Source organism: Cyprinus carpio, chromosome B2, assembly GCF_018340385.1.
Source record: "Cyprinus carpio isolate SPL01 chromosome B2, ASM1834038v1, whole genome shotgun sequence".
NCBI lineage: Eukaryota > Metazoa > Chordata > Actinopteri > Cypriniformes > Cyprinidae > Cyprinus > Cyprinus carpio.
This window is the reverse complement of record NC_056598.1, coordinates 21,929,977-21,955,840: the sequence shown is the minus strand read 5'-3', so window position 1 is coordinate 21,955,840 and position 25,864 is coordinate 21,929,977. Positions and strand designations below refer to the sequence as shown.

The 25,864-nt window shown below is 36.5% G+C and overlaps 1 protein-coding gene across 1 annotated transcript in view; it reads right to left on the bottom strand.

The window, feature by feature from the left end:
- Positions 1–25,571, bottom strand: part of LOC109081866 (telomerase protein component 1-like) — a 28,075-nt gene extending 2,504 nt beyond the window's left edge. The window contains exons 1-53 of the mRNA XM_042718652.1: positions 25,153–25,571; positions 23,969–24,501; positions 23,431–23,601; positions 22,393–22,542; positions 22,143–22,307; positions 21,871–22,008; positions 20,423–20,494; positions 20,213–20,334; positions 19,955–20,112; positions 19,756–19,865; positions 19,588–19,666; positions 18,197–18,389; positions 17,860–18,079; positions 17,583–17,735; positions 17,084–17,164; positions 16,884–17,002; positions 16,663–16,740; positions 15,668–15,814; positions 15,198–15,489; positions 13,127–13,239; positions 12,813–12,926; positions 12,620–12,737; positions 12,178–12,363; positions 11,894–12,078; positions 11,676–11,817; positions 11,385–11,564; positions 11,202–11,294; positions 10,957–11,089; positions 9,849–10,008; positions 9,632–9,765; positions 9,073–9,161; positions 8,849–8,963; positions 8,718–8,756; positions 8,389–8,596; positions 7,939–8,059; positions 7,722–7,846; positions 7,544–7,643; positions 7,305–7,460; positions 7,022–7,234; positions 6,351–6,407; positions 5,806–5,926; positions 5,379–5,609; positions 4,820–4,977; positions 4,619–4,726; positions 4,423–4,527; positions 4,221–4,344; positions 2,460–2,545; positions 1,555–1,690; positions 1,322–1,452; positions 1,074–1,195; positions 765–890; positions 549–648; positions 245–467 (exon numbers count right to left, since the gene is read on the bottom strand). Coding sequence (XP_042574586.1) covers positions 245–467; positions 549–648; positions 765–890; positions 1,074–1,195; positions 1,322–1,452; positions 1,555–1,690; positions 2,460–2,545; positions 4,221–4,344; positions 4,423–4,527; positions 4,619–4,726; positions 4,820–4,977; positions 5,379–5,609; positions 5,806–5,926; positions 6,351–6,407; positions 7,022–7,234; positions 7,305–7,460; positions 7,544–7,643; positions 7,722–7,846; positions 7,939–8,059; positions 8,389–8,596; positions 8,718–8,756; positions 8,849–8,963; positions 9,073–9,161; positions 9,632–9,765; positions 9,849–10,008; positions 10,957–11,089; positions 11,202–11,294; positions 11,385–11,564; positions 11,676–11,817; positions 11,894–12,078; positions 12,178–12,363; positions 12,620–12,737; positions 12,813–12,926; positions 13,127–13,239; positions 15,198–15,489; positions 15,668–15,814; positions 16,663–16,740; positions 16,884–17,002; positions 17,084–17,164; positions 17,583–17,735; positions 17,860–18,079; positions 18,197–18,389; positions 19,588–19,666; positions 19,756–19,865; positions 19,955–20,112; positions 20,213–20,334; positions 20,423–20,494; positions 21,871–22,008; positions 22,143–22,307; positions 22,393–22,542; positions 23,431–23,601; positions 23,969–24,487 — 7,519 coding nt within the window. The 5' untranslated portion in view covers positions 24,488–24,501; positions 25,153–25,571. The remainder of the gene's footprint in view (positions 1–244; positions 468–548; positions 649–764; positions 891–1,073; positions 1,196–1,321; positions 1,453–1,554; positions 1,691–2,459; positions 2,546–4,220; positions 4,345–4,422; positions 4,528–4,618; positions 4,727–4,819; positions 4,978–5,378; positions 5,610–5,805; positions 5,927–6,350; positions 6,408–7,021; positions 7,235–7,304; positions 7,461–7,543; positions 7,644–7,721; positions 7,847–7,938; positions 8,060–8,388; positions 8,597–8,717; positions 8,757–8,848; positions 8,964–9,072; positions 9,162–9,631; positions 9,766–9,848; positions 10,009–10,956; positions 11,090–11,201; positions 11,295–11,384; positions 11,565–11,675; positions 11,818–11,893; positions 12,079–12,177; positions 12,364–12,619; positions 12,738–12,812; positions 12,927–13,126; positions 13,240–15,197; positions 15,490–15,667; positions 15,815–16,662; positions 16,741–16,883; positions 17,003–17,083; positions 17,165–17,582; positions 17,736–17,859; positions 18,080–18,196; positions 18,390–19,587; positions 19,667–19,755; positions 19,866–19,954; positions 20,113–20,212; positions 20,335–20,422; positions 20,495–21,870; positions 22,009–22,142; positions 22,308–22,392; positions 22,543–23,430; positions 23,602–23,968; positions 24,502–25,152) is intronic.
- Between the last annotated feature and the right edge of the window lie 293 nt (positions 25,572–25,864).

Here is a 25,864-nt window from a genome sequence, read left to right as displayed (position 1 = left end):
TCTATAGTGAAAATACACAGCTTATTTCCAGAGGTCTCTTCACTTTGTAAGAGAAGTAAAGTAGCAACAGCTCTGTTTTGTTTTTGTTGTAGTAGGTTCATGTTTTGTGTTTGTCTGTTTTGTGTAAAGTAAAATACACATTAAAAAATGTTGATGGGGGGAAAAAAAGTGACAAGCGCACTTTATGATTTTTATACATCCTGACAAATCAATTCTTTAATTCAGTACATTAAAACAGGTGTACCGTTCTGCACTGCTGCAGCTGTGATCCAGGAGCTGACCTGTGCTGCCCTCTGGATTGCAGTTTGCCTCTCTCTCCACTGTTCCTCACTCAGCTTCTCCTGCTGCTCCTCCTCCTCCTGCTGCTCATCCATTTCCTCCTCTATCTCTAAGTCCTTTGGCTTCTTACTTATTGCATCATCACAAAAGGCTAAGAAGAAGTCTGATTCACTCGGATTCAGAGACAACTAAAAGACAGATAATTTCAGATTATTATAAGAGTTTTCACAATGCCAATATCAAACGATAATGACAGATGATGAACTTACAATGAGCCCAACGTACAGAACGCCCCGTGTCTGACCCAACAGCCAAAAGCTCTTGCTATCATTCGCTATCATGCCGAGAGGACATACCCTTCTTAACCAGCTACAATGAAACACACTTTTTATTACCAAGTAAAGGAGTTATTTTTCACTATGTGCCACCTCGGAAAAAGAGGATTGCAGGACAGCTTTTATATAAAAATTGTGGTGATTACTTACTTATAAGCTGCTTTACTAGAGAGCACATCAGTGACTGTTCCACCCATATACACTCCAAACAGACTGCCACAGTAAAACAAAAAACTCAAAGGAGACTCCACTTTGTATGAAGACACCTTATCGAGCCTGGAACAAAACAAAATAATAATAATGGATATATGGCAGAAATTAAAATCTATACGGTTTTGTTTAAATAAATGTAAAATAAAACAATAAAAATAAAAATGAGTGAGCAAAATGTAAAGTGAATTTAAGTAACAAATTTGCAGAACTGAAGTATCGAAGCGAAAAAGAGTTAAGAGTCATTACCCCACAATGCACTTCTTGGAGTCCCGCTCCAGTTTCCAGATACATACAGAGCAGTCGCTGCAACTCACCGCCAGCTCATCATCCGGCATCCCAGTGACTGCACATAAGCTGCCATCACTGACTCAAACAACACACACAGAGCCGTTCACGCTGACCTTTCCAACTAAAAGAGGGTAAAGACCACACTCACACTGTATTTTTACTAACTGATCAACAAATAATAATGTCAGTTCCCAACCCGTGATTACCTTCTTCCAGTAAACCATTGAATTCTGATGCCATATCTCCAATCTGCCTGTGTCATAACCACACACCATGAGATCATCAGTACCCAGGAAGTACACAACTCTGACACTGCCCTTCCGGCAGCGAGGGGTTTCTGTGGATGAATGTATATACAAAAAGTTAAGTTAATAATACCAAATGCAAATGTGATTTTTGCGTCAATTAAGATTTTGCTTTTTTGACCATTCTGTCATACCCATTGCTGTGGTGACGCTCCATGACCTGAGGGAACGATCCACTGAGACAGTGAGAAACTCCGACGGTCTGGTCTTCTTGCACACTAAAGACTGGATTTCTGCACTGTGACCATGCAGAGTGCTGTGATGCTGTACCTATGAAAACAATTTTTGGGAATAAATTAGGAATGCACTGATATTAAAATTCTGACCAATACAGATAATTAAGATTATGAAAAAAAATAATGAAAATTATTTTAATTTTATGCCAATAGCAACAAATGTTGATGTTGGCCAAAATTCTATACAATATTGAATTCTATGCTATATTGTATAAATAAAAATAAAACACAAATTAAATATGTGACCCTGGACCACAAAACCAGTCATAAGGGTCAATTTTTTGAAATTGAGATTTATAAATCATCTAAAAGCTAAAAAAAAAAAAAAAGCTTTCTATTGCATTTGGTTGAGACACAACTATTTGAAAATCTGGAATCAAAAACAAAAATCTAAATATTGAGATAATTGCCTTTAAAGTTGTCCAAATGAAGTTCTTAGCAATGCATATTAATAATCAAAAATTAAGTTTTGATATATTTACAGTAGGAAATTTACAAAATATCTTCATGAAACATTATCTTTACTTAATGTCCTAATGATTTTTGGCATAAAAGAAAAATCAATAATTTTGACCCTTACAATGTATTGTTGGCTATTGCAACAAATATACCCCATACCAGCAACTTAAGACTGGTTTTGTGGTGCAGGGTCACATATATTGATACCATACAGGTCATCAATTGATATTATGCATGCCTAGAATTAATCTCTGGACATTATTTAAAAGATCTGATTTGCTATAACCGTTTTTAAAGAATCTAATTAATCAAACTATTAATGGAAAAAAAAATTAAATTGTTACCTGCAGTGGATGCCAGAGTTTAACAGTTCCATCTTCTGATGCAGAAGCTACCAGTAAGTCTTCTGGTTTTAAATAATTTTCCAGATCTGTAAAAAATAGTTTTGCTTAGAGTTTTTTTTTTCTGTGTAGGGAAGATACAGGTCCTTCTCAAAAAAATAGCATATTGTGAAAAAGTTCATTATTTTCCATAATGTAATGATAAAAATTTAACTTTCATATATTTTAGATTCATTGCACACCAACTGAAATATTTCAGGTCTTTTATTGTTTTAATACTGATGATTTTGGCATACAGCTCATGAAAACCCAAAATTCCTATCTCAAAAAATTAGCATATCATGAAAAGGTTCTCTAAACGAGCTATTAACCTAATCATCTGAATCAACTAATTAACTCTAAACACCTGCAAAAGATTCCTAAGGCTTTTAAAAACTCCCAGCCTGGTTCATTACTCAAAACCGCAATCATGGGTAAGACTGCCGACCTGACTGCTGTCCAGAAGGCCATCACTGACACCCTCAAGCGAGAGGGTAAGACACAGAAAGAAATTTCTTAAGGAATAGGCTGTTCCCAGAGTGCTGTATCAAGGCACCTCAGTGGGAAGTCTGTGGGAAGGAAAAAGTGTGGCAAAAAAACGCTGCACAACGAGAAGAGGTGACCGGACCCTGAGGAAGATTGTGGAGAAGGACCCGATTCCAGACCTTGGGGGACCTGCGGAAGCAGTGGACTGAGTCTGGAGTAGAAACATCCAGAGCCACCGTGCACAGGCGTGTGCTTTTGAACCAGAAACAGCGGCAGAAGCGCCTGACCTGGGCTACAGAGAAGCAGCACTGGACTGTTGCTCAGTGGTTCAAAGTACTTTTTTCGGATGAAAGCAAATTTTGCATGTCATTCGGAAATCAAGGTGCCAGAGTCTGGAGGAAGACTGGGGAGAAGGAAATGCCAAAATGCCTGAAGTCCAGTGTCAAGTACCCACAGTCAGTGATGGTCTGGGGTGCCATGTCAGCTGCTGGTGTTGGTCCACTGTGTTTTATCAAGGGCAGGGTCAATGCAGCTAGCTATCAGGAGATTTTGGAGCACTTCATGCTTCCATCTGCTGAAACCTTTATGGAGATGAAGATTTCGTTTTTCAGCACGACCTGGCACCTGCTCACAGTGCCAAAACCACTGGTAAATGGTTTACTGACCATGGTATTACTATGCTCAATTGGCCTGCCAACTCTCCTGACCTGAACCCCCATAGAGAATCTGTGGGATATTGTGAAGAGAAAGTTGAGAGACGCAAGACCCAACACTCTGGATGAGCTTAAGGCTGCTATCGAAGCATAACTGGGCCTCCATAACACCTCAGCAGTGCCACAGGCTGATTGCCTCCATGCCACGCCGTATTGAAGCAGTCATTTCTGCAAAAGGATTCCCGACCAAGTATTGAGTGCATAACTGAACATAATTATTTGAAGGTTGACTTTTTTGTATTAAAAACACTTTTCTTTTATTGGTCGGATGAAATATGCTAATTTTTTGAGAATTTTGGGTTTTCATGAGCTGTATGCCAAAATCATCAGTATTAAAACAATAAAAGACCTGAAATATTTCAGTTGGTGTGCAATGAATCTAAAATATATGAAAGTTTAATTTTTATCATTACATTATGGAAAATAATGAACTTTTTCACAATATGCTAATTATTTGAGAAGGACCTGTACATATCCATATTTAGATATCAGGCAGCTATTTGTGTGTACAAGTCACTGACTGTACCTGAGACAACAGTGCAGTGATGGAGACGTGACTTGTGGGCCTGGATCCTGGTGATTTCTACCCCTGATTCCCACTTCCAAACCATCAGCAGTCCATCTGTAGAGCCTGACATTACATAATCCTCCTAAAGACATTAAAAACTACATAAATATAAACATGTTCCACTTCTGTATGTCTTTGCAACATGGCACAACTGTCTTACCCAACAGCACAATGTGGTCAGAGATGAACTAGACAGGATCTCTCTCAACAAACATCCTGTCTGGATATCCCACATCCGCAGCTTACAGTCACTGGAGCAGCTGAGCTGAGGTGTGAGAGAGGTTTTGTACTCAGTTACAGACACTTACAATCAGATGTTTACGAATTAAACTTCACTTTGTAAATGTCTTTCTCACCACAGCAGATGATGTCCAGGCACATCCTGTAATCCAGTCTCCATGACAATTAGAAATGGACTGGGAAAGAACTGGAGGAGAAGCGTTTATCTTCCACATCATCAAAGCTTTTAGAAAAGATTGAGATTAAATTGAGTGTGAGAGAAATTGTGTATTTTTCTTCCATTTCTTCCAGAAATGAATAGGCAGTGGAGCAAGTACCTGATCTTTTCCTCCTGACAGCAACTCTTTCCCATCTGGACTGAAGGCAAGGCATGTGACCCCCCCATTGTGACCTCTCAGAATACACATCACCTTTGGGTCAATCCAGGGCTTAGAAGTCAACGTATCCTTCAACCACAGAGCAATAGTGAAGTCATCTAAAATAATGAGTTAATAATATTAAAAAAAATTTCTGAATAAATAAAAGAAATGTATGCTTTTAGCAGATATATTTTTTAAATACTTATGCATTTAGCAGATGGCAGATATATAATAAAAAATATTTAAATAAAATATATTAAAAATATTTAGAATAAACTCTAAAATCCATTGTTTTAAAAATGGTAAAAATGAAGAGTATGAAAATAGATATTCACTCTGAGATTTGCTAAAGATTGCGTTTTACACTGTGAAATAACTGTTTTTAAAGATTAACTTTAAGTGAGTGCTAGATGATGTCAAAGGTAATCTAAATGTAAAAAATTATTGAAATGAGCATGCACAAACTAAATATCCAATATGGACTGAAATTAATCAACAAAGCATTTTGCACACTGACCAGACGTAGAAGCCACACAGGTGGAGTTCTGAGCCAGGGCGAGAATAGTTCCCTTCTGCACGCCAAAAGATCCTACCAACACAAGATTTTCTGGATTTTGTGCTTGCCTTTCCCAGACCCTGAGATTGTGATCCATGCCCCCTGACAGCAGCAGCTCTGTTTCTTTGGCCTCCATCCACATGAGGCAGAGCATGGACACCGGGAGATCTTCACTGGACCAAACCTTCTCTCCTACAGCACAAAGCATTTTGGGATGAGTTCTGCTCCTGCTCTATAATTACTGGAGTTGTAAAGTTTTTAAAACTTTATTCTTTTTATGTTGTGGAACAAGTAATATTGACAAGTTTGAGAATGTGAGCTCTTCACATATCTTGAAACAGGATGACATGAGCACGTTTGTAAATGCTGGATGTAAATATTTATTTACCTGATTTCAAACTGAACATTCTGATACCATCATTCTGGTAACCCACAGCAGCGTATCCACCAGCCACAGCCACACACAGAGCATTAGCTTCATCCTCATTTCCACATCTGGTGCGCTTTTGCTACAAATGATTATGAATTATTATAATATAATAATTAATTATTAATAATCATATTTAAAGGTGCTCAACTAAAATTATTCTGATATAAAAAAAGTTTTAGCTCTGGTTCTGCAAAAATGAAACAAACCAGTGCCGTATTTGCAGTTTAAAGAATGCTATAGTTGGTTTATTTTAGAAGACATTTACTTGCACATTTCTTAATATTTTCCAAACTATATTTTGTGCGATTTAATATTTGTGTGTACAGGTATACAAGTTTAGAAGACCAATAGAGGCAAATTATTTACAAAAAGTCTGCTTGGAGTCTGCAAGTCAAGCAGTTCTGGCTGATTTCATTACATAATTTAATGTAATTAAATGGTATAAGCAGGAAACATATTAAAATAAGTACAGTAGCAATTCTAATTTAAGAACATGAAAGTACCTTTTCTTCTCCCAATACAGCAACAATTTTCCCAAGACCACCAGACCATACATGAACCTAGACAACAAAAAAGAACTTAAGACAAAATGCTGCACATTTCTTTGTGAAATTGAAATATATTACGTCAAACAGCAAAACAATTAGAATATAAATATTAAAATAAATCCCAAATCAAATAAATAAAATGAATAATACAAATAAAACAAATCTCTTCATTTCAACAAACTAAGTTTTTCTGGCAACCACAATCCAAACAAAGATGCTGCATACATGCAGCATGAACCATTTTTGAATTTAAATTAGATTATAGTTCTAAATTAAAACAAAAACAGAATAGTCTGACTCCAGCTTTGTGAAGTTACCCTACATAAAACTACATGCAGATGGGCTGAATGAGAATGCAGTTTGGCTCTCTGACAGCAGGTGGCACTTAGGAAACAGCAGTGATATAGTTTTTCCTTGGTCACCACTGTAAACACTACTTTGCATTATGTAGAAGGCAAGATGAAAAGATGATACCATCTAAACTTTTCTGAAGACAGTCAGTTCCCACAGAGATACATTCATATAAACTCCTACCCCCAACTTTAATCATCACATATTATCAATTTTCAACAGGTTACATCCCTACAAATAACTGAAAATTAAGACTGTAAGATCATATTCCTTACCACACTGTCATGTCCAGCACTCAGCAAGAGTTTTCCTCCCTGCAGGAAGTTTAGTGACTGCGTGGAGCCGCGGTGAGCATGATAACTGCCCACACAAGCAGCTGCTGTCACTGACCAGAGCCACACTTCTCCTGACAGACAGCCTGAGCACAACATGGAGGAGCAGGGAGAGAAAGACAGACTCCGCACTGAACTCTGATGACCTAACAGAGTCTAAATAGAAGAGAAATAATAAGTTTTAGTATATAAGGCATAATGACAAGTCTTTGGAGTCATTTCTCACCGTAACGTTTTTCTGTTCAAGCCAGTTCCACAAACGAACGGCTCCATCCCAGCAGCCCACTGCCACGAGCTGACCCTCAAGGTCAAAGTTCACACAGTTCAGGGGAGAGGGATTCATGAGAGAAGCCACCTCTGTGCTCTTCTGCGCTGACCACACCTGACACATAAATGATGAATACTTTAAAACAGCACAACATCACATGTAGTTCAGAATTAAATATATTTTTATCTTGGTTTTACCTTCAAGTTTAAGTCTAGTGAGACAGTAGCAAAGAGTTTTTTGTCTGGACTGACATCACATCCTGTGATTCTGCTGGAATGAGCATTCACGTGGGCAGTTCTTAAAGGGATGGAATTTTTTCACAGGTTAGTCTTATTTAATTCACATTTCATTCATGTGAGTCAGAAAAAAAATTACCTGAAACCACTCGCAACATCCCACACTTCCACCTGCCCATCAAATGAAGTTGTTGCCAGAAGCTCCTCCCCGAGAAAGATGCAACCGGAGATGCCATCACCACTGCTCATCAATGACTTCACTTCCTGTTTGCAAAAAAAGTCAATTATGTCCACTGACATATCTTAAAAATGCAGAAAATTATAGTAGATTTCCATTTTTTATTCTTAACGGTCACCTGTCCAGTCTCTGTATGCAGAAGGTGAATTGTTCCGTCTTCAGTCCCCACTGCTACAAGTTTTCCATCAGGACTCACCACCACACAACTCGGCTCAGAGCGGAAGGTAGAAACCAGCTCACTGAGCAGAAAAAAACAATATTAAAACATATAAAAACTGTAGATAAACAACCTTTGCACATAGTGGTGTCTAAGAAGTCTGAATCTACATCATTAATTTAATCAAATTCAAAATCTAATTTAAAGCTGACAAAAAAAATTTTTTTTTTTTTTTTTTTAAAGGCTTATAAGAAATTTTGGAACATTTGCATAAGCAAATACATACCCATTATTAGATAGCTAAAAAACTGTATTTCTACAGGTTAGTCACTATTGATCTTGACTTATAAATGACTGTTTAAACTCAGCATATGAAAATAATATGCTATTAACAAGGATCAATATTAGTACCTGGCTTCGTTTTTTATTGCATCTGTGCAGTTTAGCCATTTTACAGCACGCACTCCTCCATTTCTTGTCATGCTTTTTGCCCACAAATGGGCAGAGCTTTCACAAGGTTCATTAAGAGCCGTTTGAACAAAGAGAGCAGGCCACTGGGAGAAGAGAAGGCTGTGACGCTTTAGGAAACTCAGACAGTCCTCAAAATCCTTCATGTTATCTGAAAAACACACATGAATTTGGTATAGGTTTACCACAGATCATAAATCTATTTTAAGTTTTTTTTCAAGTCACTAAAGTTGTGTTTTTACAAGAATACAATAATAAAAAAGTTAAAATACCTGTTGAAGTTTTCACCTGATGAGTCTCATATTTTGGGGCTAAATGGATAAGAGCAAAAACTATCAATATGTGACGTGATTTATGAAGAAATGTACTACTGCTTAAAATCAAAGCATTAAAGCTCTCTTACCAAACAAAATGTAGGTCTCCAGAAGTTGGTGAAGAAGTCCATGCCGCACATTAGCATAGAGGAAGTAGTAACTGGACAGCAGAAAACACAAAGTATCCCACTGCTTACTGCCCATCTGAGCACAGAGAGAGAAAATAGAGAATAGAGAACCTCTTATGAGTTTTGTAACCTCACATTGCTCACTGAAGCTGAAATATCAAAGAAAAGAGCAGGAGGACACTGACCAGGTGCACAGGGAGCTGAGACAGAATATCAGCGTCAGAATGAAGAAATGTGTCCTTCCCCTGAGGATTTGACTGCACCCAAAGGTGAGCTGGGAAAAAGTTATACAGAAATAAATACATTACCTTTCAAAAGTTTGGGGTTGATAAGATTTTTTTTTTTGGAAGAATTTTCTTATGATCATCAAGGCTGTATTTATTTGATCAAAAAATACAGTAAATAGCAACAATATTGTGAAATATTATTATAATTTCAAATAACTTTTCTATTTTAATGTATTTTAAAATGTAATTTGTTCCTGTGACATCAAAGCCGAATGTTCAGCAACCATAACTCCAGTCTTCAGTGTCACATGATCCTTCAGAAATCATTCTAATATCTAATTATTATTTTTTTTTTTCAAGATTTTCTGATAAAAAAAAAGAACAGCAGTAATTTGAAATTAAAATCTTTTGTAACAATATAAAAGTCTCAATTTAATTCATCCTTTAAAAAACTAACCAAAATGATAGTGTATAAAACACATGAAATGCATCATGATTTACATGTATCTTGTTTTACCTGCATTTATCAGATGACTTCTGGTTCTACTCTCCTCAGTAGACAGATACAGATGTTCAAAGGCTGACTTCACCTCCGGATGGGTCAAAATCAGGAGGTCATCTGAACCCTGACCATGGGATGGTCCAATTAGGCTGCATTAGAAGAATGACCAAACAAATTATTCCTGTTTAAAAAGTAGTTACTCCTTATGTCTATATATTTTACCGGGCTGTACCTGTGCAAAGTTCGTGCCAGCTGAGAGAATATGGCCATGGGAACACGGCTCTCTGGATGCCTCGCTATATGGAGAATTTCTGGCCATGTCACCAGCCCACCTCTGGAGTTTAAATCATTGCACATGTTCAGTATAGTGTAAAGAGAACTCTCCCGCAGTCCTGTGAAAGAAACAGATTAGTGATTAGAGAAATATTTATTTTCAATACATCCGATTAAAAATAAATAAATGAAATGTTGAGGTCCATGCAAAAACTATTATTTAGATAAGCGATTCAAGATAAAGAAAAAAAATGTAAATAAATTAAATAAATTTGTTTAAGCTTTTGGATTCTGTGTGATAATTTCTTAATATATCCAGTGCATTATATAATTTATTTGTTTACCAAAAAACAATATGCAATTAAACTTCTGACAACATTATGATAAAACTATGTAAGATCTTAATATTTAATAAAGTTTAAGTTAAAGTTTAAGCTTGATGTTTCATATTTGATAGAATCTCTAAAATCTTCCCAGGTTAAACCTTTTTATAAACATCTATAAATGACATTTCTAAAGGTATGGTCACATTTACTTTTACTCTTGTTTGGCAAATTCAGTTTTTTCAATTCAAATCCATGCAATCATGAATTTCACCTGAGGGCAAAATATTTCCAGATGCAGATTTTGCATCGGGTTCAAGTTGGTCATGACTCATGTGAATTTGCTGCTTTGATTAACAGATAGTTGCTTGGTTTCAAAGTGACTTATGTGTGTGCAGTGCTTTATACATTGCTACATTATTGATAATAGACAATGGCCTTGTTGCATGTAAAATTTTACCAATATGACTGCACCTTAAGACATACATTGGGCCGCAGTTCTTTATAATAAAAAAAAGCAAAACAAGTCCCTTAGTATGATCCTGAATCATTCAGTGTTATATTAGTATTACTATTTGATATTAATCACTGTATTATGGTTTCCCCTTTAAGAGAGGAGGGTTGGATAATGTAATTGGACAGGCCAACCCTGGACCCCTGTAGAGCCAAATTTAAAGAATTAATAAACATTGTAATACAGCAATGAATTAATTCTTGCAGAGCAATAAATAATATGTTATTTACCAGTAGAGCTGATGGCAAGTGTAGCGAATGCCCATCCCAGTCCTGCTCTGCCATATTGATTCTGCAGCCTCAGCAGACTGTGCTGCACCAGCTCACCAACAGACTGAGGAAGAGACTGGAGGCTGTCCTTCATCTAAATTACAAATTTCTTCATCAATATTTTGTTCAATTTCTCAGCAAAATAACATTATGTGAAACACTAAAAAAATACTTACAAAAAAAAATATTCTTTAACAATTATTTACCTTCTCAAAGGAGGCATAATTCTTAAGCTCCTCACAAGCCAAATGGAGGTAGAGTGGACTCACAGAGCCTTTCTTCATCAACAGTCTCTGAAGCTACAGGGGAAACACAATGATAAATTTACTAGATATACAAATTTACTAGATATTTTCTTATATTACTTCAACAGTAAAAGGGAAGTTCACCTGGTTATTGAAAGCAGAATCACTCAGTTTCTTTCCAAACTCAACAAGCTGCTTCTGCACAATCTCCTTCTTGTCAGGTAAAGATAACTGCCCCAGTGGAAATGACACGATACCTTTCTTTTTGCTAATAATGTTTTGTGGGGATGATTCTGAAGTAACACTCAGGACCAAACAGACACCCTGACAGGACAAAGAACAGTGACTGGCTGAAGAGAAAGTTTAATCGTTTTTAACTTCACTTATTTACAGTAAGTGTGCATGTGTTTTTGTGTGCATGTTCCTCTCTCTTACTTTAGGGATGTGCTGTGGGATCCATTCTGACACCCTTTGACCTCGACCGTCATGGATACGGTCCGCCCCATCAACAAGCAATGCCAGTGGCTTCTTTTTGTTAAACTCATTCAAGTTCAAGTGGAACTCAGACAACAAGTCTCTGTAGTGCATAAGAGAATAATTATGAAATGAGTTTTCTGAAATGACAATTCATGTTACATCAGATACTTCCTTACTTATAAGATGTGTTTGGAGGCAACTCCGCATTGTCTTTTCTTTTCCTCTGCCATTGAACAAGACAGCGAAGAAGCTGCACAATACTGCAAGCTGACTGGCTAGCATCTGTGGAGTAGGATATGACATCACACAGAGGGGCCTTCTTGTTTATGACAGCGGTTTTGAGTGCCTGGGCCAGGGCAGCTTAATAAACAGAAGACACAGAGAGATATTCAGATTAACGTCAGTGTTCAGAAACATTAATACATGAAGAATGATGGTAATTTATACAATGTACAGTTACCATGAACACAGTTTTGCCCTCTCCAGGATTTCCCTCAACCATCAGAATTCCTCCTTTTTGCTGACATTCTTGAACTTTTGCTGTTGCCATAGAAATAAGCTTTGCCCTGCCATGAAACTGCCGCTGTTGGGCATCCTGATGCACTTCCTGTTCCTTAATCTCTGAGGCCAAATCTTCATCTGTATCCTACAAAACAAGAAAAGAAATGACATTAAATACATTGATATGAATAGAATAAACAATTTTAAATGCAAACAATTTAACAGAAATAAATTAACAGTCTAACAGAAAATATAATGTTTAAATTAGCAAACTGAAAATATGGAAGTACTGAATTAAAGTGAATACTATATTTTCAATTTAGCCATTTTTTATTAAATTGCATACTCATCTATTTATCCTTGATTGAGTGCCCCCCAAAAAGTGGAACTCCTAGTCTGACCTTCACAAAGAGCTGCTGTATGACTTCCCAGATATCCTCCAGTGCCGCCTTCCCAAAGTCCTCCAGGCCTTTCAGATAGGGCTTTCCATCCACCACCCCACCCCATTCACAGGGATAACTAAGAGAATATGAAGCAGTGAAAAAAACCTCATAAATACTCACTGTGCTGACAAAACAAATGTACTGAACTCACTTTTCTGTCACTTTGAAGTCGTTATTCCGGATCCATGTTTTCAGGCTGTTCATTTTAGCATCAGCTTCTTTGGATTCTGCCACAAAGTCTGTCCTCCAAGCCATTGGTACTGAACTAAACATGAAACACATGAAATGTAGATAAAATGACATACTGTATCTACTAAAGATCACAGAGCCTCAGAAACATATAAGCTTTCAGTTGATGTTATGCTTTTCCATAATTTCATGCTTATTTTATGCTGCTGGCAACTACAGAGACAAAATTAATGTGATCAGCTGACAAATAATAAATGAATGTACACCTGACGAGACGAGGCTGATCTGAAGTAGAAGAACATGCGGCTCTGGGCAGAGTCTGGAAACAGAGCTTGAAACTGTCGAATCTCCATTTCAGTGCTGGATAACCCATCAGGCGCAGAGTTCAGCTGAAAATGAAAACAATTCACGAAACTTTAGGACAAGGAGCCCAAACTAATATCATTTTGGCGATGGCTCAATACCACAATTTTGGCTTCGGTATGATACCTGACTCTGTACTGAATCAGTGTTGATACTAAATCGATACCAAAGTTGACAAATAAGCAGCCTCAAAAGATAACTGAATTGAAAACAGTTTTATTAAGAGCATTGCATGAAATTCTGCAGTAACAAATGTGTTGCTTGTTTTCAAGCATAATGGTAAACACTCACCCTCGCTATGCACATGATTTAATATGAAGCATCTGTAATGGTCATATTATTATGGTTGATCAGGGCAAAGAAGGGAGATGATATGTTGATCAAAATTAGAATGGACATAATTTGGCTTTGTACAAAAAGGTTCTAGTTAATTGTGTAAATAATTGTTATATGATAAGAACTTAATCTTTAAAATATTAGAGACATGACAGAGCACTGAAGCATCATGTCTTCATAAATCTAAAGCATATAAATCCAAAAATCACTGTTTTTAGGACAAAGTGGGTGTTTTTTTTTTCTTCAGACAGGTCTCCATCTTTCTACAAAATGCTTGCTGTTGTTGACATGAATTTAAAAATGGCCGGCCTTTGATCTCTCTTTTGAAAAAATGAAATACAGTAGGATGACAATGTCATTTTACTTTCGGTGCACACCTTATTTGTGGTGGATAAACATTGGGATCTCCCTTTAAATTTCTATTAAAGCAAATTAATGCAATAAAATACAGACCTAAATGCACAATTTAGAAATACACAGCAAAAAAATGCTTTTCTTACTTTGATTTTTTGTCTTGTTTCCAGCCAAAATATTGAATAATTCTTAAATCAACACTGATTTTCTAGACAAGTAAAAATTATTGTCTTGTTTTCAAAAAAAGCAAAATAGCATGATAATTTTTACTTGTCTAGAAAATCATTTCCTAATAATGTGCTAGTAAGCAAGTTTCACAATGAATGCAGCTAAAGTTTACCGTCTCTCAGAGAACGGCTCGTCACCCCATGGAAGAGAGGCATAAATTAGCATTTAAAGCGACATGCAAGGAAACAGCTTGCTATGAATAGAGCTGTTTTTGACAGGGCAAAAAAGTATCCCCAGCCTGCAGAACACAAGATCCAGGGGGTGGAGATGGGTGGGTTTAGGGATCAGGGGGTGGAGACGGGTAGGTTTAGGTATATGTAAGGTGGGTGGAGTTAGATCTGGATCCATCAAAACCCCCTGGATCTTGTGTTCTGCAGTGAGGACCATCTCTGGTAAAAACTGTGTTGTTTTACACTACCACTGAGAAATTTTAACCAATGTATGTTATAGACTTTTCATTAAGACCCTAAAGAATCATATCAACTTGTGGAAAATGGGCATCCACTGACCCATTTAAGAATTTTTAGATATCTTGGCTGAAAAAATAATCTTTTACAGGCTTAAATCTCAATATCTGTGGGGTCGCCGGTGCATATCATACGTCTCCAACTTCTCCTGTTTGCTGTGTCATCTACTCTGATGCCCAAGGCCTTCACGTCCTCGTTCACAAGATCTTCAAGTCTCCTTTTTGGCCGTCCTTTCTTGCTTGTATCGAAGTGCATCTTTTTGACTTTCTTTCCAGCGTATTCATTATATCTTCTCAGAATGTGCAAGACAAAAAATCTACTGTAAGTAAGAAAAGCATTTTTTGCAGTGTAGGGTTTAGATTTTTCGGTAAAGAAATATATATTTTTCATGGTAACGTTGGCATTTGCATGCAATTGCTCATTAGTGCCTTTGAAAAAAAAATTTTTACCTGCCCCAAACTTCTGAATGGTAGTTTATCTTTTACTTTTTACCTCATCTTATCTGGCTTTTAACTTTCTGGTCAACTTTAACTGGAATGAACATTAAACTTGTATCACAATTTTGATAAAGCATCTATCAGACAAATAAATGTAATTACCCAGCTGTATTGAGGAAGTTCACGTAGGGTGGGGCGGGGCGGCACAAGGCCGTATCTCTCTCCCAGAATCCCAAGCAGCAGCTGACTGCGGCAGACCTCTGACAGACAGAGCTCCACAGCACGGTTAGACTCCTCCTCTGTGACGCCCCAGCGTAGCTCCACTTCCTGCAGGTAGAGATAGTGTGCAGCGGCTCGTCTCCTGAGCTCCGGAAATACGCTATGCACAAGAACATCCCTCTCCGCATGCATGTCCCTGAACGTAGAAGAGATGAACACTCGCACACCCTTCCATCTATGAAAAGAGAGAAAAGAGAAATGATGAAGACAGGTTTTAATTAGCATTTCATTTTCAATATACTAATGACCTGTCTGGTCTCCACTGGAATATATGATGGACCACAACCACCCAACATAAAGAGATTGATGAACACTTTAATACAGGTAACTTATGGATTCTTTTACGCTCATACCTGAACTTTGGTGTTGCCGGCAGTGAGATGACATCAGCAGCTCTATCAGGTTCAGTTTTGTGCCCCTGTGGTGGCGGGATGTTATAGACTCTGTCCATGTGCTCCACATGCTGCAGCATCCTCGAGGAGCCTCTCTCTGAGACAATCCTACAACCATAGAACAAATCTAAATGAACATCTGAAACTCCAGCCATTGTCTATCAGAATAGATTCAAAAGTAAAGTAGTAAAGAAGTAAAATACATTGTTGTTTACAAACTGACATAAGGAAGTATGGTATTGAATCATTTCTACTTATAGGCACTAATATAAAAATAAAAACTGTAGTTACAAACAGCAAAAATCCCAGATGGGGGATTCTATGAACAACTGTTAACGTGAGAGTTTTATATAATTACCTGAATTAATCAAATTTACCTATTCTAATGCTTTTTGCAAATGAAGTTTAAAATAATGACATAATCTTTAGGAAACATGATACAAAAAGGAAATAATTATAAGATCATTATTAGATATTCAAAAGAAACTACTTTTATTCAGTAATTTATGTTACAAAATATTTCTATTTTATATAAATGCTGTTCTTTTGAGCTTTCTATTCATTAAAGAATCTTGAAAAATATTTATTACAGTTTCCACAAAAATATTAAGCAGTACTGTTTTCAGCATCTATATTAAAAAGATAAGGATCATGTGACATTGAAGACTGAAGCAGTGACTTCTGAAAATTCAGCATGGCCATTACAAAAGTTACATTTTAAAATAATTCAAAAACATATTTTATTTATTTTTAAAACAACTTTCACATTTAAAAGCTTCTTTCAAAACAAACTTTTTGAATGATAGTAAATACTGTAAATACTTGGTAGATCCTACACTAGCTCTTACTGACAACTCCAAGTTTTTTTTTTCTTCTTCTTCACAAAATAGCATCTTAAAGTATTTCTCAAGAAAGAACATACTGAATACAACATAAGATTCAGCTAAAGATCTTACTTCAGGAACTGCTCGCTAAACCCCCAAAGCTCTATAATGTTGGAACTCAGTTTGTATTTCAAAGTATAAATTGGAGACCTGTTCAAAACAAACAATACAAGATTTATCTGCAACTACAACAATTTTTGTGACATTTCTGCTTCAAGCAGCAGACATTTTAATGAAAATATATAAAATTTCAGTTTTAGAAATCGAGATGAAACAAGTTTCACAATACATACATTTTTCTGAGCAGCACACGAATCACAACAGTATCATGGTTGATCTGTCGATAGTTATTGATCTCCGCCATTAAATCTACGTTGGTGTAGTAACTTTCAAACACAACTATACGATCCAGCTGTGGAGGGAGATTTTTAAACAGACATGTCATATGCAAAATATTTTTGATGCCTTCTGGAATAATCATAAAATACAAAACCTTTGTCTTCTCTTCAGTGTGCTTAGCAAAGAATGCTGCACGAGATATGCATTCAGATTGTATATAGTAGGCATTCAAATCCTGAGCCATAGAGGGACAGAGACAGACACAGAATAAAACACAAAAAGGTGTGACATCATCAAAAAACAATGTCATAATGTCAAGAAAAACAAAGTGTATTATAGTGTAATATTTGACATGCTTTTCTCTACTCTTTTTACTGATAATTTAATAACACAGTTCAAACCAATTCTTTAGTGAATCTCAAAATGAATGTCCATTTTCCATTCTGTAGATTACAATGTCATGATGTCTAAACAGACTTGTAGAATATCAATGACTGATTTTACTTCATAGTGCTATATTATACATTTTATTGTTTCATTTTATTTGTTATTTTGTTTTCATTTTTAAGTGTTTTATTTTAATGTAAATATCAAATGGAAAAAGGGCTATTAGATTAACAAGTGTATATTTAAAATAAATGGGAAATTCTTACCTTTAGTTGCTTCATTGCTTGTCTCACATTATCCAAAAGCACATCAGACTTCACCCTGACCTCCTGGAGGCCTTGGTGGCTAAACAGCATGACTTGGGAATCTTCGCTACAGTAGTTAATCATCATGCATAAAAGCATGGCAGTTTCCTGTACCTGCAGAATATATACTTCATAATATGTTTCATTTATACTAGAAGCCTAATTTCTAAATTTTAACAAAAATAAAAATCCACAGTCACTGTGATAATAAAACAATGAGATGCCGTAAGATGCTGACCGATGCTGAGAGTTTATTCTCATTGATGTTGTCAGTGCTTTCAGGGGGCAAGCAGACATCATCAGTGCCACTCCAGTTATGGCCCTCTGAAATATCAGCATTATACATCACAAGAGTGCGTCCAGGGAGAGGTGGGATGTTGTACTTGCAGGAGATCTGCACAGCTTTCTCCAAAGCACAGCAGTACTTGTTCAGAAGCTCCTGAGTGTACAGCCCCTGGCTAACAAATTACATCACAAAAAACAAAGTCAAAGTGGTCAAAAATAAACTTTACTTATTATGTTAATCTAAAATCAATAATACTTTAATATTATACTAAATATTCAACAATACACACTTTGCTTTTTTCAGGAGATTGCATTTGCTATTGAATATGCGGTAGACAAAGGGAACTCTCATTGTAATCCTCAGTCTCTTGCGTGCTGTTGTTTCCCATTTGTATTGTCGAAATCTTTTGTTCTTTGGCAATTTCTTAAGAACTCCTTGCAGGATCTCCCTGGAGCTTGGCACCTCGACCGCAGGCCCACCAGCTGAAAGGGGAGAACATGTCACTCAAACTTCCTCAGGTGCAGGTCTATCAAAGACACTGTGGGAATGTGCTCTCTCATTTAGATTAATATGGAGATTAAAACACTAAAATTCCCAAAAATACCATAAATATGTCTTTCATGAGGACTCAATTCATTGTGCACTTCTGTTCAAATGTTTGAGGTACATAAGATTTTTTTTACATTTTTGAAAGAAACTGCTCAGCAAAGCGGCACTTATTTGATCAAAAATACGGTAATACTGTGAAATATTATTACAATTTGAATAACTCCTTTCTATTTTAATATATTTTCAAATTACATTTTTTTAATAAACTCCTGTGATGATGTAAAAAAACAGCATTTATTTGAAATAGAAACAGTTTGTAACATTATTAATGTCTTTGATGTCACTTCTCATCAAAGTAATAAATCCTTGCTGCTGAAAAAAAGTATGAATTTCTTACAAAAAATAATAGTGTATATTTTACTTTTCATCTCATATAGCCCAACTGTTCACAGGGCTGCACGATTAAGACAAAAATCATAACTGTCGATTATTCCCTTGAAATTGTAATTGCGATTACTAATTACGATTATCACAATTTACACTGAATGATGTTTATATCATTGTTTGATGCAGCTGCATTCCGTATTTTTATATGAAAATAAACAAACTGAAAACACTCTAAATGGAAAAACTTTTATTGCTTTTCTATAGTATTAAGTCTCAAATTTCAACTATACATCGGATTGGTTTCTTCTTTAAATTAAAAAAAAGTAAAAATATGAATGGTATTATAATGTTATACTAAAACTGAAATTAAAACAATGAAAAAACCCTTAAGATAACCTGTAGAAAGAAAAAAAACACATCTTAAGCACGCAGAGTAACATAAGTGGACTTTGAACGATTAATTGCCGCTTTGAATGATTACGTAATCGTGATTACAAATTCGATTAATTGTGCAGCCCTAACTGTTCATATGATTTTGCCAAGCGGTGCAAGTTTATGGATCAGTATCTTTTTCCTGCTAAACAACTACAGTCCTAACCTTTACTGACCTCTAAAATCAAGGAAAATTATAGCTTGAAACTGTTGTTGAAACCCCAACATCAACCTGAAAACCTAACCCTAAAATACGATTGGATGATAAGCATGTTGATCCAGGTACTGTACATCCTTCATACATAAACTTACCAAATTTACTGAGCTCCAAAATGACTTTATATGCAGACAGGAAACGGAAAGGAAACTGCCTGCTCTGGATTACAGCAGTCTGTAAGATTAAACACCATAAACCCGTAAATTACTTCATCATGCTACAAAAGTTTCAGTGTGCAAAAGACTGAATTAAGAGACGCTCACCTTCGAGGTCAGTCTGTTGAGGATCTTAGTATGATGTTTCTCACTGATGCCCACAGAGATCATGTTCCTCAGGTTCCTCAGCATTGCCATAAAAGGAAGAGACTTTCCATCTGCAATTTCAAAAAACATACAGTTAAGTTTGAATAGATGTTCAAGAATTAAGCCAGTTAATGACCCAGTGCATGTCCCTCTTCCACACCGATAAGTTTCTCCCAGGTGGCAGCTTTGTTTCCCTCCTGACTTAGTTTGCATTCCCACGTGTCAGGTTGCTTAAGTTTCATTGGCTTTCCAGCTCTCTCTCTCTCCCAAACCCCACTAAGACCACTGCGAGAGAAGGCCTTCGGATCACTCGGGTATCTGCATGCAAAGACAGACAACAAACATACTCACTCATAGCTGGAAGTTACACTGGACTGAGGAATATTTGGTTTAAAAAATGCCAGGTTGTAGGACTAACTTCTTTCCCAGAATGGCCATGACATGTTCTGCAGGTTCTTTGATGTGAAGGCGCTTTATCATTTTCTTGAGGCTGAATTCACTCTGTTTTTTATCCATTGCAGTACGATTTGGTCTCTCCAACTGTATGATGTTCATTAGTGATATGATGTGCATTAGTAATTTGTAATGTTATGTAATATAAAAAATGGAATCAAACAACAAAGCTCACATATTTTTTGAGAATAGATTTGCGGACTCTGACAAGATCACCCCACTTTTTCCACTGTGCAGCAGAGATTTTCTGACAGAAGAGGGGAAGAAAACAAACCCAACTTAACTTTATTTATATAGCGCCACTAAAAACAACAACTGTTGACCAACATTAACATCATGAACATTATGAATTACAGCACAGAAAAGACCAGACACAGCACAGTTAACTCTACTTAAAAGCCAGAAATATAAGATGGGTTTTGAGTTTTGCTTTAAACTCATATAGTGTAGGGGCATTTCTAATAAAAACTGGTAGGCTGTTCCAGAGTTTCGGCACAGAAACAGCAAAGGCTCAATCTCCTCTCGATTTTAATTTAGCCTGAGGAATGTTTAATAGTCTCTGGTCGGATGACCAATAGACCTTCCAGGATTGTGAACAGATAATAAATCAGACCAATTTACAGGAGCTAACCCATTCATAGAATTAAAAAACCAGCAGCAGAACTTTAAAATCAATTCTGTATGAATTGGGATGTAATTATATTAGTACTGGGGTAATGTGATCTCGTTCACGAACACCAGTAAGATGTCCAGCAGCAGCATTTTGTACGATTTGGAGTCGATTAAGAGACTTGATTAATACCCATATAATTGCAGTAATCAAACCTAATTGAAATAAAAGCATGAATGACCCTTTCAAAGTCCTTAAAAGAAATACATGGGTTTACTTTAGCTAAGACTCTAAAATGGAAAAAACTGGTTTTGGATACTATACTAATCTGTTGGTCAAATTTGAGAGCACTATCAAAATAGAGAACCAAATTCTTCACTAGTCGTTTAACACAGGAAGATAAATGGCCAGAATTTAAACCAGGGGAGCTAGCAGCTTCTGAAGATTAAAAAAAAATTATAATCTCAGTTTTGGCTTCATTAAGGGGAAGAAAATTTAGGGACATCCAGGCCTTCTAAACCCTTGTAATTAGATCCCAGGGGCAGATAAATTTGGGCTTCATCTGCATAACAATGGAAGGAGATACCATACTTCTTAAAGAGCGAACATGGGGAAAGCATATACAAGGAGAATACCATTGGAGAGAGAATAGAGCCTTGAGGGACACCGCACGTAAGAGGAGCTGCATGTGAAGTAAATTAACCAACACTAACAGAGAACCTTCTATTGTTGAAACCATTTGAGAGCATTTCCTTGAATGCCCACCCAGTGTTCCAAACAAGAGATCATAACAGTGGTCCATTGTATCAAATACCACCCTCAGATCTAAGAGCAATAACACAGCAGACTTGGCAGAATCAAGAGTCAGTAAAATATCATTCAGAACTTTTACCAGTGATGTCTCTGTGGAATTGTTTTGCCTAAAACAAAACCATTTTAAAAGTGATGTGGAATGGAAAAATCTAGAAAGAAATAATGTTTTAGAAAGTAATTAAGCGTTTTTGACATATTACCTCTCCTTTTGTTCGTTTCTTGTTGTGTTTGCAGCGATGCTTCCGTGTATTGTGTTTGGCCAGCTGATATTTAGTGAACTGCTTAAATTTATCCACTAGAGCTTTTTTCAGGCAGGAGGGTAAAGATTTACTGAAACACTGCACAAAAACATTTAAAAAAGTATGAAAAAAAACCCAAGCAAAATTAAATCCTTAATTAAATATCTACCATGCTAAAACCATAATCGGCATATGAATATGGTATGAGTAAGATATTTAATATTAACAATTACCGTGCTATAGATTCTTGTCACCTCCAGCCAATCAGATGGCAGCTGTACAGCAGCACAAAAGTATCTTCTAAAGTGTGGCTTAGAACCAGGCAGATGGGCCGCCAGTGCCAGCAGGAAGTTGGCTGTGATACGAATGTTTAGTTCCTGCCTAGTATAGACAGCAACCTAAAACCAATGCAAATATGCACACCATACATGTTAAAACTAGAAAACATAACCCACACAGACTCATACATACAAAAACACCAACCTTTAGGAGAAACTCAGGGTCTTCTGTGGTAATCTCTGCGGCCAGAACCTTAATAACGGCCCACACACTCCTCTTCTTATCCCAGTCCTTCTGGCCCGGGGTACAGCTCTTATTGACAAGTGAGCAGCACACCATATTCAGCAGAATGTTCTGAAGGTGTAACAAAAGAACGGTCACATTTTGTTTGATTTTACAATTACCAATTTGTCGATCCATTATCTGGTGTAAGAATTATTTAAAATATCACATATATCATTCAAAAGTTTGGGGTCAGTAAGATTTATAAAGAAAATAGTACATGCATTAAATTCACCAATAGTGACAGTAAAGACAATTATAATGTTACACAACATTTGTATTTCAAATAAATTATATTCTTGTGAACTTTCTATTCATCAAAGTATCCTGAAAAAGAGTACAACTGTTTCACCAAATTAGCATATTAGAATGATTTAAGACTGGAGTGATGGCTGCTGAAAATCCAGCTTTTACATTACAGAAATAAATTAAATTTTCAAATAAAATTAAAAAAGTTATTTTAAATTAGAATTATTAATTATAAATTATAATTCACGATATTACTGTTTTTACTGTATTTTTGATCAAATAAATGCAGCTCAGAGGCTAAGCATGCAAGAGACTTCTTTCAGTTAAAAAGAAACTCTGTAATTAACCAGAAGAGGTATATATTACTAAAATTAATGTAATTTTCACAAAAAAACTAAATAATAGACCTGGGTCTTAGGCTACATTGGAAGTAACCAAATCTTAAGTAACAAAGTCTTCTTCAGGCTACCCAACTGTAACTGTGAATAATCCTAACAATCTGCATGATCTACACCTTTATTATACAGAGCATATTTTCCTTTGTAAAAACAAAAGACTAAATTTAACATGCACAATTGTGCCATCTGTCTAAATATAATCACCAAAGAATACATATAAATAAAACTAAAAATAAATAAGTAGGGCTAGCAGCACATTATTAACCATTACTTAGGTTTACACAAACCCTAGAACTGTCCTCACTCGACTCACCTTTCTGTCCCTCAATTCCACCAGATGCTCATCCTCGCTTGCTTCAAGCACCCCAAACTCCTCATGAGGAGCTACAGTCTGCTCCCCCTCTCCATCTAAATCCATATTCAGGACAAGCATCTCAGAAGACAGCTTCTCGTCATCCTCTTCCAAGCTTTCATGACTCACATCCTGTTAAGATGTACAGAGAGAATCTTTGCAAGGGATTTGTAAGTTTATGCAGAAACAAAGTTTTAAATGAAATGCTATATCATGCTGACGTAATCATAATGTGCTTTCTGTGCAACATTGGAAAGATAAATTTGGTTAAAAGTGGTGAAACAGATGTATGACCTCAAAACTGAATCATCCATAAAGTAAATCCTGTAAGTGCTTGAGTCAAATTATTGCCAATTACTGTGTTGTTTTAATTAATAAATACAAAACAAAATGTGGGGTGATTAATAAAAGAACTTAAAAAAATAAATCTGAAAAAAAAAAAAAGATGCTAAATTGATTCACATACAGTTTTATAAAGTCATATGAAATCACTCTTTACCTGTCTAGGCTCCTTACTAGATCCCAGCAGCCGTTTAGGTGAGAAATGCTTGCCTTCAACTTCTCTCTTTTTATTTGAGCCAGCTTTATTCTCCATTGAAGTTGTTGGTAAGGAGCAGACAGGTGGGGCGGCACTGCGAGTTGACATTTTGGAGTAAGAGAGTAAAGGATTAGGAGAACAGGAGGAGGATGAGACTGGAGGATGAAGTAAAGGCTCCATTAGGAGGGTACTCTTAGTGCTCAGCAGAGAGGAGGAAGAGGATAGTGAGCTCATCGTTGTGGATGACAGAAGAGAGGAGGTGGCAATGGTGGAGGACAGGCTGGTTGGCTGGAGTGCTGGACATTGTGAGGAGATGGAGGTCTGCTTGGCCCATGATGGAGATGTGCACTGATGCTGAGACAATACTGAGGGCGCTTGAGCCAGAAAGCGATTTTCCAGCCTTGGACTGCTACAGTTTGGCTGTAGTCTGGCATCTGTGTTCGCCTTCGGATCAGTCTGAAGGGAACCCGAAGCCTTCATGTCTGCCTGACTGAAGGAAGGAGAAATACAGAACAGGGCCTGTGTTTTTGTTTATAGACATCACAAATGCTAAAAGTACAGCGCCAAACTGATTCTTGAGAAAGTGTACAAAATATGTCCCACAACTTTTCTTTCAAACTAGATTTAAAATAATAAACTTGAACTGCACCGAGTCAGATATGATTATAAGAATGTTCTCTTAACATTTGATTTTCTCTTTATTTCATTAAAATTATGCCATTATCAATCAGTACACCTGCAAAACAACAATGTAAAATGCTACTAAGTTACATCCTGGTTACACACACTTTTTTTAAAGGCCTCTTTCCATGTTTTACCCTTTTATGAGTTCAAGAAGATCAAACAAGCTCTAGTGAGTTTTATGTTTCTGTATATAATCTATTAAGTAATTCACATGTCACAACTATCACGTCACAACTACTCTGCCAGAGAAATAGTAATATAAAGAAATTGTTTATGATTTTAGATAATTTGCCTCGTTTAATTTAGGCCCAATATAGCTAACAACATCAGAATTGAGTACGGTACTCAAGGATCACTAGCGCTGACAAGCATTTAAACAACAAATGCAGACAAACGTGGAAAATCAAAAGCTGCCTCCACTCCACCACGTTTACTGAATATCAGCTTTTTTACGTACTTACCTTTCTGGAACTCTGCACTGTGTACCTTTATTAGTTCCTCTGCGGCTGGCGTTTGCAGTGTGCTTCGAACTACGTACGCTCCTTTCGGATTGGAATCACTTTACATTTCAGAAAGCATTGTAAAGTTCACTTTCTAGCCAGAGCACTTGCAGTCAATTGAGACGCACCTAGTGACCGTGAGTGTAGGACAAAGTCCTCTAATTTAGCTGATAATAAATGAAGATCAATCTTTGTCTTCGCATATATAGGCTATACAAGACAGACTCACCAGTACTCCCTTAGCTCTCAAAAAAGAAACAGTATCTCTATTTTTACAATCACTTCATAAATGTGCACAAACAAAACATAAGTAACGTTACAGTCCTATCTGACACTGGATTATTGACATAATAGACGCATCAACTATGTTTTGGATTATTACCGTGTTACACGGTTCATTCAGTGATGTGACTAAAAATTAAGAAAAGATTAAGAAAACAACTCACCTTTAAAGCTTTTTTAGCAGGTATTAGTGTAGAATGAAGTAAAACGGTGAGCTGCTGACTGTATCACGAATGTGTCACTACCGTAATGAACCGAATATAGACGCATTCGAAGAAGGTTGGTGAGTGAACTTGTGAAACGTCGTTAACCGTCGCCAAAGTTACTGTTTTTTTTTTTTTTAAATACATGACTATCCCCCTGGAAACAGAGCCTTGATGAGCGCAAGTTG